General features: G+C 39.9%; 1 protein-coding gene across 1 annotated transcript; it reads left to right on the top strand.

The window, feature by feature from the left end:
- Nucleotides 1–382: 382 nt before the first annotated feature.
- DLK1 (delta like non-canonical Notch ligand 1) lies at nt 383–12,080 on the top strand. The gene is made up of 5 exons (XM_042799264.1): nt 383–727; nt 1,604–1,667; nt 2,112–2,242; nt 6,487–6,628; nt 10,967–12,080. The coding sequence occupies exons 1-5, from the start codon at nt 658–660 to the stop codon at nt 11,703–11,705; spliced, it is 1,146 nt and encodes a 381-aa protein (XP_042655198.1). The 5' UTR covers nt 383–657; the 3' UTR covers nt 11,706–12,080.
- Nucleotides 12,081–12,799: the final 719 nt, after the last annotated feature.

Here is a 12,799-nt window from a genome sequence, read left to right as displayed (position 1 = left end):
TTCTTCTTGATCTGTTCCGTGTGTAGCAAACAGACTGTTAAATGTAGCGTTTGGTTTGAGGTGTTTTGGTATTGTGTGTTGGTTTTTTTGTTTTGTTTTTTTTGGGTGTTTTTGTTTTTTTTTTGTTTTTTTTTTTTTAACTCTTTAGCCCCAGAAACATAAAATACTTTACCTTCCTTGCTTTTGCTGGGGTCTTTCCTGAAAAAATTGGAGCTCTGAGGTGAATGACTGAGAGAAGTCTTCAGATTTCTGAAGACAAACCCCAGTTCAGCTCTTGGTGAACAGCCGGAGTAAGTTTTAAAGAGATAAGAGGCGTGTTCAACACACCCCCACCAGACCTCCCTTCTCCGCGCCCTCCCAGATTCCCTCCCCGCGACCGCCGGGCTGCGCAGGGTCCGCGGCTCCTCTCTCCGCCCCCGCGCAGGACAGCGGGCTGGGAGTCGCCGGGGCGAGGCGGGGGTCACGGCGGGCACTCCTCCCCTCCCTCCCTCCCTCCCTCCCTCCCTCCCTCCTCCCGCCCCGTGGCCCCGGAGCCCGGGCGGCGCTGCGGGCGGAGGCTGCCGCCTTCCCGGCCACCGCCGCCCGGCGAGGAACCTGCGCGCCCTCCGCCGAGCTCCCCGCGGAGCAGCGCGGAGCAGCGCGGAGCGGCCCCCGGCCATGGGGTTGCGCGCCGCCGGGCTCCTCGGCTGCTGCTGCCTCCTGCGCCTCGTCCTCCCCGCAGCCGCAGGTAACGGCAGCCGCGCGGAGCGCTGCGCGGGGGCGGCGAGCGGCGGACACCCCGGCGGCTGCCGCGGGGGGGGGGGGAGGCGAGTTGGGAAAGTTTGGGGAGTTGGCCGGGGCCGGGCGGCAAGCGGAGTCCCCGGGGGGCGAGCCGGTCCCTGCGCCGGGGGTCCTGGGGAGGGGCTCCCTCGGCGCCCGGCTGCTGCGTTGCTCGTCCCTTTTGCGCTGGGTGTCTGCGGCTATCGGCCGGTGTTTCAGGGGAGCGGTGCTTGGTGCAAAGACTTGAAAGAAAGCAAAAAAAAAAAAAAAAAAAAAAAAAAAAAAAAAAAAAGATGTGACTGAGTCCTCTTCTCCTTAACTTACGTTATTCATGCGCGATTTAATGAAAATGGTGATTTTTTATTTTCATCCGACGTAGGGGTGAAATGAATTCAACACTTCTACTGTAAGTTGTTTTAAATGGAATTCCTTTTCTACCTCAAGGTACTTTTGTGTTTCAAGTAGTTCGGAAGCAATGTAGTTGGAGTGTCATGTTGTGAAATGACAGACGTGGATCTGTTCTGAAATTTCCCTTTTAAAGTAGTGTGTAGTGTGATATTGCATACACTTTGTGTATGCTAAAGTGACTTTGTATTCTTTTGCAGTTAATTATTTATGCTATTTTGCTTATCCTATAGGAACACTCTGTAACATGCTCCAGATTAAGTTAATTTAAAATTTTATATTGCATAAACATATTTAAAGAAAAAAAAAAAAAACAGAACATTATGCAGTCTGTGTTCTTTTAAAACATCAGTAATGTGTATAGGACATGGTATGATTTTTTTTTTTTTTTTTGGAGTGCTGATTTTTCTGGTTTGATATTATAAATCTCTTCTTCCAGGTGTGAACTGTAAAACTGGCTGCCACCCAGACAATGGATTTTGTGAATTTCCCAGTGAATGCAGGTAAAAAGATCTGTCAGATAGGGCTATTAGCACAGGAATGGATGGCTTCAATAATTCATAGTCTCAGTAAAATAGAGAGAAGCTGAAATGATTTTCCCTATGAAAATATAGAACTATAATGAAACAGCACTCTATTAGGATACAGTAACTGGAGTCCTAGAGCATAGACATCTAGGTGCCTTTTTAGTCTACTTTTTCCAGTAAGAAAGGTCTTTACATTGATTTGCATTTTTTTTTTTTTTCTCACTGAATGAAACGTTTTTCTTCACATAAACTGCTTCCAGTATCCCAAAAGCATTGATGGTATCTTTTTGTTCAAATGTACTGCGCGGTCCAATTTTGTATCTGAAAGTTTATTTATTGTGCCTCAAAAAGGGCAACATCCTTGTAATTATGTTTATTAAAAATAAACTGTGCCTCTATCTTGTCTTTTATCTCTTTCAGATGTCAGTCTGGTTGGCAAGGTGCTCTTTGTAATCAGTGTGTGCCTTTCCCTGGGTGCGTGCACGGCAGCTGTGCCAAGCCCTGGCAGTGCATCTGTGAGGAGGGCTGGGTTGGCAGCCTCTGTGACATAGGTTTGCACATCCTTTCCTGTCCTTCAGCAAGTGAGGTGAAACAGCCCCATCTGGTGCTGGAGACATGCGGAAATCCTTCTGGATAACTAACTTGGAAAGAGTGAATGTTAGCACCAGATAATGAGGGGAATCTGGGCAGCAGCATGTAAATCTGAAACTTATAATAATTTAGACAAAAGCATGTAGTATCTTTTGTAATTGGGCATATGCGCGAGCAGAGGGTAAACCCATCATTCTATTTTAAACATTGATTATTGTGGACGAAGCCAACAAATTGCTGTTCCCTTGTTGTTATATAAGCCCTTTCTATAACAATATAAGTCGTCTTCTATATGTTAAATAATTTGAAATATTTACCTAGCACATTGTATACATATATATATATATATGTGCAACTTTCTTAATACTTCTTGAAAATGAAACCGTTGTGCTTATTTCTTCCTTTGCTTAACCCAGTGATGATTCAGTGGAGTAGGATTAGTATATCTGAGAAAAAGGTCTGCCTGAACAGGCTGCCACTTCCCTCTCAGGTCTGAGGGAGTAAGCACAGCTCTTGTGTGCACTCCTTCACCCCTTACCAGTCAGAATGAGACAGCTTAGCAGAAGCAAGCTGAAGAACTGGCCTTTGCTGAGCTGGTTTATTTTGGCTGACACAGGCAAATGTTCATCCAAAGAGATCTGAGGGGGCCAACACCACAGAGCATCCAGGAGCACGTACCTGCAGTTGGAAGGATGCAAAGCAATGCTTTGGAAATTGTACCCTTATCTTTACGGAAAAAATATTATTTTAATACACATTCTTTAAGATAGTTCTATAATACAAAAACGTATACCTTTTTTAAGTTCAGAAACTATTATTTTTCTCAATTATCAGAGTTGTCTTTGCCAATTTGAATCTAGATCCCCATGAAGACCTGCTAAGAATATTCAACCAAAAAGAAATAGCCATTTTTTCATCTGCAGGGACATGTTATGTTGACAGTCTTTCACCTCAGTGGATTTACCTACTCTAAAGGTATTGTTTTGCCACAAGGGATCAAGAGAAGGCTCTTCCTTTTCTTGCTACTAGAATGTTGCTAAAAATTGTTATCCTGACCCAATAAAGTACTGAAACCTCAAATGGGTTAATTGCTCAGCTACTGATCTCATCATCCTCTGCCAAAAAGTTGGTGCCAGTTTCCTGGCTGTATAAAGTGATAACAGACCATGATACCTCATTGACAGGAACCACTAAATGAAACTTAATCAGATTAGGAAAAAGTAGGGCTTTTGAAGGCTCCTGCTCTTTTGGGGATCACTGGCATATACACATATGTAACTGTTTCTTAAATATGGAAATACAGACCCATCAATTTCTTACTATAAAGTACAAGACTCCCTGCCTCTCTGTTCTAATACTGATTTTTTGCGTATGATGAGAGCAGGCCATATTATATTTTTCACAGGCATATGACATAAAGTGCCATTTTTGAGCTATTAGAGACCGTTTTTAGCTTCAGGTGTGTAATAAGGCATGTAAGAAAGCTACATTTATATTGTTTTTGTGGAGATTGGTGAATGGTCATGAGTAATGCAGTTCTGGCATTATTTTGAAATTCTCCATTTTTGCTGCTGTAGAAAGTTTAATATTTGCCAGGGAGTTTTTGGCATAGCCACTGTTTTAATGTTGCCACCTATGAGCAACTGCCAGCTTACAAGGATGGCAAAACTCAGAATGGAAAACGGTGGGAGGATCTAAAGTTCATTTGGCCACTACTGCAAACACCTGAAGCATTTGTAAAATATAGATACAGTTTCAGCATCTTATTTGCTTGCTAAGCATGGGAAGCAAAATAGGTGATTTGGACTGGTGGTGATATCTTTTTTTTTTTTTTTTTATTTACTAGAAAAGTTAGTGTACAGTCTCATTGGCTTGGATCATGGAAGTTACTTTCTGGAGTAGTTTTAGATCATCAAGCGTTTTGCTAATGCCCCTGACTGTATAGCTGTTGTTTTTACTACGACAGCTTGTTTCTCAGTGCAGGTCAAGAATGACCTTCACAGTAATTTAGAAGCATGCAGATTATAGGTTGGGCTTGATCAACTGTAAACATGTCGGGCAGGATCAGTGGTATCATTTATGACTATTATTGCAGTCTTGTGGACAGACATGGCACTTAAGAAAGAAATCTATGAGTTGATATTAGTGATAGTGCTGCTGGTTAACCTTTTTGTAATGGAGTCCACCAGCCTGCCTAACTGAATGCCATAGCATCTCATCCTGTAGAAGCATAGCCTTGAAATCAGGTATGTGAACACCTGGAACCAGGCTTCACAGCACAGGGTTTCCCTCTGCAGCTGACATACACTACACAGTACAGGAACCACATTGAACACTGAACATAAGAAAGAGAAAAGTAATTTAGTCAATTTATTTCCAGGAAAAAATGACAGCTCAGTTGGAGTATATGATCCATCTTGATAAATCAGTTCGATCATCTCTGTCATCTTGTCATCTCTGGCTGTGACTGCACAGTTATGTTAGTGGGCCCCTGACCTCCTGCTTGAATCTTGGCCTCAATTTGGCTAAAAAGTGAACATATGTTGTAAGCTCAGAGTATACTGTGCTACATGGCACTTGACTGCTTTGCCAAGGGCACATGTTGGTAAGCTGTCATCAACAAGAGTACAGGTGGAGCCTCTAATGCCCGTGCTAGGCATGCATGAGACAGGGTCTAGAAATTCTGCTGTGACATAAACTACTACCGAGTGTGCCTTCCTCGTAAAAACACTCAGTGATTTCTTCATATGCTGCAGCATGACAACTTAGTTTTATGCAATTATTAATTAATTTCTTGCTAGTGTGATTGTGTCCACTCATAATACATGTGTAAATGTACCATTCTTTTTTCGAATTCTCATCTTGGACTCAGTTATTACTTGAAGCAAGTAAATCACTTGATTGTTTGCCTTTTGAGTGGTAAGCTAGAGGAAAAATAGAGAAAATGAGCTATTTGAGGCTATTTATGTATTATGTTTTAAAAGGACATGTTCCAAAAGGCTTTTATGTTGTGTTTTAAAATTAAATCCCTGACATAAATTACTGACAGTCATGTATGTGTGTATATATATGTACATGTAGCTATCCATATATTTCAGAGTGTTTCCTTGCTCCTGCAGCAGAGTTCATGCTTTATTAGCTGTATTCAAAGCCTGTGAAAGTAGGTGGCAAACAACACTGCTCCAAAAAGCATTCAAGGTTATTTTGGTCCTTGTGAAAATTGGAGCTTACACTCAAAGTGCATGCAGAGTGGTTGCCTTGCAATGAAAACAGGCTAATACATTAGAAAATGGAGCCTCTTATCCAGGGAAGATTGTATTTGAAAGTTAAGGCTGTTAAAATGTTTTGCTATGGTTAAAATTTTGCAGAACCTCATGCTATCATCTAAATTTCATGTTATGTTGTGGGAACTAAAATATAAATGCCCTTAAATCCCTTTTCATCTTCTTAGAAAGTGTGTGTGTGCATGTGTGTGTGTGAGGCATCAGATAACTTCCAGTCAGCATTTTTCTGCAGCTGCACTATTAGTTGGCTAAAGTATGCACTTGCTTGTTTATTTATTTTTAATTATTTTAAAAATTCAGTAATAAATTGAGTGGGAAGTGGCTGAGAAGGGAAATTGTAAAGAAAATGAGATGTGTGACTTTGGGTCCAGACATCATACAGCTCTCTCTTCTGGTACAGTTATGTAAGGGTTGGATGCAGCCCAGGCAAAGGATGAAATTTTAAAAGATTTTTTTTGTTACTTGCTGATCTCTGTTATTATGAAATGCTTGTTCATAAGCACATAATGATAGGCTCTGGGAAGGGAGCAGGGAGAATTCCCAATTCCTGATTGCTTTATCAGAATTCTGCTCATGGAGAAACCAAGGTTGTGAAAGGATGACTAGACTACATAGAAGTTCTTTCTCCCATACTAATATTTTATTGATAATATTACTTATTTATAGGCTGCAACAATTCAAATGTATTTTACAAGTGGGAGCTAGGAAGAGAGAAACAAGCTGAAAGTGCTTGTAGTAGTTGAACAATTTGAACACCATTTTAACAGAAGGAGGAATAAATCAGAATTTGTAAGATGCAGGATGAATGACCGTTAAAGCTATATTTTATTTGAAGCATTATATACTATTTACTGACTCTTCTAATTAGATTAATTGAGCCCTGGTTGTTGTTGTTGTTTTTGTTTTTGTTTTTTTAACAGATATTCACCCATGTTCTGCAAAGCCCTGCGCCAATAACTCTACGTGCATAGAGACTGGTGATGGAGGTTATATTTGTCTCTGTGCCCAGGGATTTACAGGAAAAAACTGCGATCTCAAAAAAGGTCCCTGCATTATTAATGGGTAAATATTGATTTCTGACATGAATTCAAAATCCATGCTCCTACTGATTATTATTCAGAATTCTTTGCTAAGTGGAAGTATCTCTGTGCTAAAACATATAATGCTTCTGCTCATGGCTGATATTTTTATCAAACTTTACAAATCTGATCTGTTCATATTGTAAAGATTTACAGATTATCATCATAAATTTGTGTTCATAATTTGAGTACTAAAGGTGATAATTTGCACATTTTGTTGTGGTGAATTTATGCCTTCACATGATTTTTGTAAACAAACTTGAAGTAGCCTCCCATCCTGTGTTCTCACTTCTAGTGAGAGATAACTGTATATATGAACCATATACAGTAATAAGAACAGTAGCCAATACACAAGTTGTCTGCACAAAAACATCTAGTCCCCCAGTCTGTCATTTTTCCTAGCTGCCGTATAATGGTATGTCCATAGTTTACTGAAGGAGATAATCTCACTTCCACCAGAACAGGATGTGGGAGGCTGTTGCTCTCCATTCTCTAAGAGAAGCAGGAGATTAGGAACAGCAATGCCAGCAGGTTGAAGGAGGTATCCTTCCCCTCTGTCCTGCTGAGACACATCTGGAGTGCTGGGGACAGTTCTGGGCTCGCCAGTACAAAAAGGACATGGACATACTGGAGTGAGTCCAGTGAAAGGCCATGAAGATCATTAAGGGATGGGAACATCTCTTCTATAGGGAGAGGCTAAGAGCTGTATTATTTAACCTGGAGAAGATCAGGCTCTGGGGAAACTTATTCATATGTATAAATACCTGATGGAGCGAAGCAGAGAAGATGGAGCTAGACTTTTCTTAGAGGTGCCCAGTGAAAGGGCAAGAGGCAATGGGCACAGACTGATAAACTTTCAGCAGTATCACTGGTAGAACTTGCTTGAAAAAAGGATGACCTTTCAGAGTTAAAAGAAAATGTGAATTGGTGCTTTTGTTGAAATCTAGATATATCTGCTGTCGTCTAGCTTATCGAGGATCTGATCCCATAAACATACAGGATGCCTTTCTGGTGGATACAAGCTTGGTAAAACTATCACCTTAAAATCACAGTTTTCTCTTTGGAGATTGCCTTCTTTCTCCCTAGCTCCATATTCATACCATCTGGTTCTCTTTTTGCTTGGCGATAGATAATTACAAATATTCAGATTTACCTTATGAATATATCTTCCTGAAGACTTGTACACTCTTGTTTAAGGAACATTAAAACCCCTTACTGTCTCTGGCAAGAATTGCCATTCTTACAATGTTATGTCAGTGGGATTTTTTTGCCACTGCTTTTAATTGGGGGATAGTCACACAGTTCTGTCTGGGTCTACTTTCAGCCTCTTAAGATAACTGCTCTGTTCTGCCCGTTTCTCTTCATTTTCAATGAAGAGATATAAGTTCCTCAGAAGTGCCTTGAATCACATCCAAGCTACTTGCCTAACACAGGGGATGTGAATAGCTTGCTTTCCCTACTTTTCATATGTAGAGCAAATATTTGAGTAATTCAACAGGGATTTATATAAACTATCCCCCAAAACAGGTGAGGTACATCATCAGTGAAATAATAGAGATTAGTTCCATGTACTTCATTAAAATCCTCTTGAAACTACATTTTTGTGATGGTACTCTGTGTTCGAACCGAATGCTCATGAGCTAGTCTGGAAATCATGAACAATTTTTCTTAAGGAAACAACATACTTGAAACAGCAATTCTTTTTCTCTAGGAAGCTGTGTCTTTTTCAGGAAAATGAGCAGCAGGCTCTGCAAGTCTGCTTTTAGTACAAAAAGACAACTGTATTCAGCATAAACACTGTGTCTGCTGATACTTCACAGTCCACCAGAGAGTGCACCCCACATAATTGAAAGAGATGTCATCACATGATGTCAACTCATTTGCATCTCACTTCTGCTCAGTTCCTCTCTACCTCAGTGCTAATGTTAACAGTGTTGATATTACTCAGCATTGCTGCTGGGTCCTTAGTTAATATTCACAGATGGAACCAAGACAATTCAGAAATTATCGTGTTTGTTCTAGTCTGTTTATAAAATCAGGCAGATGTGTCTTCATTAGTGACATCTGTGTGATGTTTTGAATTTTTGCTCTGGAGCAGAGCAGCGAGTGGTACTTTTTAAAATGAAAGCAGATTATTTGGAAAGCAAAGAAGTGCTTTTCCATTTGGATTTCCAAATCCAAACATCCCATGTGTCTACAACTAACCCTTCATGTACCACACCTTGCTGAACTTGCATTAAATGTCAAAAATGCAAAGTAACAGAATCTATTCAGAGATTAATATTAATACCTTATTTATTTAAACATATTAAATTTAGGCAAATGTAACTCTGTTAGCAATAAATAAATAAAATTTTCCAAAGTCTACATAGTTCCCCTTAACATTTTTATTTAAATTATCTACACTTCTGAAAGTTTCAGAAAAAAATGTACACTTACATTATCCAGCAATTTCTTCCTATTTCCCTAGAAAGTACTGTACTTCAACCCATCCATGAGGTTTCAAACTTCTAGACATTGCCATATCCAAAACAACTTGTCAAATCTTTCATGGGACCTGTAAGAAAGGGTGCTAGGCTCTCCAAGAAGGCCATAACCACTCATTTACTCAAGGACTTCACAACTACAACTTCCATATTTTGCTTAAAGCAGTGATTGTGGCAAAATTCCTTGTCTGCATGATCACCTCAGGTTGTCACTAACAACTGCTATGTCAAAGTCCAGGGACAACCACACCTTTTGCTTTCCTAATACTGTTTCCAGACTTCCAGTGTGTTCTTTTAGTATTTTTTTTTTTTCCAGCTAACATCTACAGTGAAGGACAATACAAGAGGACAGAGCAGTTTATGAGGAAGCAGCAAAAAACAGCCAGATGATTCATCTACCACAATATTCAGGCTCTCCTGATGGATGGCCATCAAGTGTTTCAGTCCCCAGTAAAGCCAGAGGTGTTTGAGGTAGTCTCTATCATAGCCGGTCCCAAAGCAATGACTGGGCATTTGAGAAGCTGAACCTTATCCTGACCAGCGGTCAGAAACCATTTGTAGTCATGAGCTTATATCTCACAGTCATCTCACTCAGACATCAACATCTTAAATCTCTGCGTTCCACCATGGAAGTCCATAACAGCCAATTGCTACTGACCGCTGCATATATGAAATATCAGCATTCATGAAGCTGTGATGTTCATTACCCCTGGGACTTTCCCCTGGAAATGTAACACTTAAATAGCAGCTTGGACTTTTCAACTATGTACTGGTACTATGCTCTCATGTTTTCAGAGATTTTAAAGTATTAGGAAAACTGTTGTTGTCAGAGAGACTTCTTATAAGCTTTGGCAAGTGTTATTCATTTTTAGAGGGTAAATTTTAAAAGCTTTGTTCATATATGATCAACTGCCATGAAAGTGGGTTTTGAGATTTATTTGTAAACCTGTGACCCAGAGTCCTTTTTCTGCCCACAGGACCAGCTAAAGGACCAAGTCCACATTGCATAGCTCCACTGAATTGGCACATTTGTGCCTTTCTGTCAATAGGCGACCCCACCTTTTTGGCCTTACACTCAGTAAGACACAGTTACATTGCAAAGGTAAAAAAAGGTGTCTCAGGGAATTTACCTCACTTAAAACATAGTACCAGGCTATTAAATATTAAGTTCTTAAAGGGTTTGCAGAAATATTTGGTTTCCTATGGTCTTGTCCTCACATTACAGCTGCCTTTGCCAAGGCTGAAATGATCCCATTTCTATTTTTTTATTACAATTATATTTATCAAAACTTTTGCCTGAAGGAAAGTATCTGTTTGCCTCTAAATTTTTTTGTGTCATGGAGCACTGGAGAGGCAGAATAAAAACAATCAGCTTTACATTTAGCTGCTATAGCAGGGTGTTTTGCTTTGCCAATACAAATACATAGATTGTTTTATGAATAATCGGATGGAAAAGAAAGCTGTGCTGCTAGTGTCTTTGCTCAATTTTGTCTGCATAGGTGCTCAGCTAAATGGCCCTAAGCATATGAAAACACTGGGAAGCTTAATTTGAATAAATGTTTGAAATCATTTTAAATCCCTTCACGGCTCTTCAGGTTGAATTTATATACTGGTGTACTAATCCTGCCCAAAGGGTCAGCAGAAGATGTTATAGTCTGTATTGACAAAGCTGTTGAACAAACTCATTCTTAATTCAACTTCATTGACTTCAGTGGATTTGCATTTGGAATTGGCTTTTCTAAAGAAAACCATTGCCTTTCATTATATAAAGTGTTTCCTAATAGCTTGTTTCATTGGACCTTAGTTCAATTCTATGTATTTGTTATCTGTTGTAGCTCTCCCTGCCAGAATGGAGGAACATGCATTGATGACAATGGTTTTGCACCCCATGCTTCCTGTCTGTGCCCTTCTGGTTTTGCTGGCAACTTCTGTGAAATAGATAGAGATGACTGTGAATCCAATCCGTGTGCAAATGGAGGAACATGTACAGATATTGGTGTGGGTTTCAGCTGTTCTTGTCCCCGTGGCTATATAGGAAAGCTCTGCAGCAGCCGTATCATATTCTGTGCAAGTGGCCCATGTGAGAATGGAGGCACATGCAGTGAACATCCCCAGAGAGGATTCAAATGCATCTGTAAACCAGAGTTCGTTGGTGTGACCTGCAAACATCCCAGCAAAAACACAAGTCTTTCTGGAGTGAATATAGAGGCAAAGCATATGCAGAATTACAAGACACCCTCAAAGGCTCATCACAGATCAGTGCATCAACAAGAAATCCTGAAAATAACAATGAAAGAAACAATCCAGAATGCAGATCCCTTGCTCAGTAGAAGTCAGGTGATATGTTTTGTTGTACTGGGCTTGCTTACATGTCTTGTTGTCTTGGGTACAACCGGGATCGTGTTTTTTTCAAAATGTGAAATGTGGCTTGCTAATGCCAAATACAGTCATCTCCTACGCAAGAAAAAGAACTTTTTTCTGAAATCTAACAATGGGGAAAACCTCTCAGTTAATATTATCTTCCCAGAGAAGATCAAACTGGCTAATTACACTAAGAACTATACTGCCATCTAGGCCCTTAAAAGCCAAGCAGCAACTTGCAACTTTTCATAGCAATGTGTAAAATATATTGAATTTATTGCCTGTGATTGGCCTCAGTATTTGTGGGTACATTTGCTGTAGCTTGTGCTGAGTGATAATGAAGAAATATAATGTATCTGTGTTGCTAAGGATTTTTCATTCCCCAAAATAAAAGGTAAAAAAAAAAAAAATTAAAGAGCAGGAAATGATAATCTGATTTCTTTTCAAGGCAGCTATTTTTTGTAAAATAAAAAGTAATTTACCACTGGAACTGTATTGCAGCTTTCTTTTCTTGTGCATAGTTTATTTGGCAAATATGGTACCTGTAAATTACTCAGTAACTTTTTTTTTAATAAATAGCAGTTAAGGGCTATTCTGGTTTATTTATTCATTTGTAAAAGTTGTGCCACAGCAAAGTCTGCAACAAGTGTCCCTGCTTAATTCTTCTGCTATATCTGATATGTATGCATATATATATATGTGATATGTGATGAAGACTTTAGAGACTGCGATCAACAGGAGGAAGTTCACACTGATGTCTCACCTATCCAGCCACTTTTGCTATTTTTACATGCTTATAAGATAGATTACGCCTTCTACAGAATCTTATAGGTCTTTGTGATATTAATTTCAGGTTACAGGTCTCTGTTGGTTACAATGCTGCCTTCATAAATTGTTCTATTTATCTATTTTAAAACATTAAAAAGGTAATCTATCTTTGATCATACCTTCTGTTTAGAGACCTGGTAGAGATGTAAAGGATCTGATTCTGACTTTTCTATAAATATTCCTCAGAGAGCTCTGCTGAGAGAAATGTCCTTCACACCTGTGCCATGAGGAGAAATGAAAAGATAGTGTATCACCTGAAAGAGGACAGCTGCTCTTAATTATTCATTTCTACTTTTTTCTGTGTCATATTTCAAGGAGAGGGCAAGATTTTAAAGAATCAAAAGCAGCACTGGCAAACAGGCAAAGGTTTGTGAAAGCCACAAAATCATTAGGGGCCTGAGGGCATTAGCATTAACAGGCCTCACCTGTGGCCCTGCCCGCAGGCCCATCTCAGGTGAGGCCCTGGCTACCAGTCCTGC

This window comes from Tyto alba, unplaced genomic scaffold (assembly GCF_018691265.1).
Source record: "Tyto alba isolate M040663 unplaced genomic scaffold, T.alba_DEE_v4.0 Super-Scaffold_29, whole genome shotgun sequence".
NCBI classification, from domain to species: domain Eukaryota; kingdom Metazoa; phylum Chordata; class Aves; order Strigiformes; family Tytonidae; genus Tyto; species Tyto alba.
The sequence above is the reverse complement of the archived record's forward strand: the minus strand, read 5'-3'. Positions and strand labels throughout refer to the sequence as shown.

Bases quoted from the DNA above. Each gene is read 5' to 3' on its own strand.
- DLK1 (XM_042799264.1), top strand. From the start codon at position 658: ATGGGGTTGCGCGCCGCCGGGCTCCTCGGCTGCTGCTGCCTCCTGCGC. The intron at 1,668-2,111 runs GTAAAAAGATCT...TATCTCTTTCAG, and splicing joins GAATTTCCCAGTGAATGCAG to ATGTCAGTCTGGTTGGCAAG. The intron at 2,243-6,486 runs GTTTGCACATCC...TTTTTTTAACAG, and splicing joins TGGCAGCCTCTGTGACATAG to ATATTCACCCATGTTCTGCA.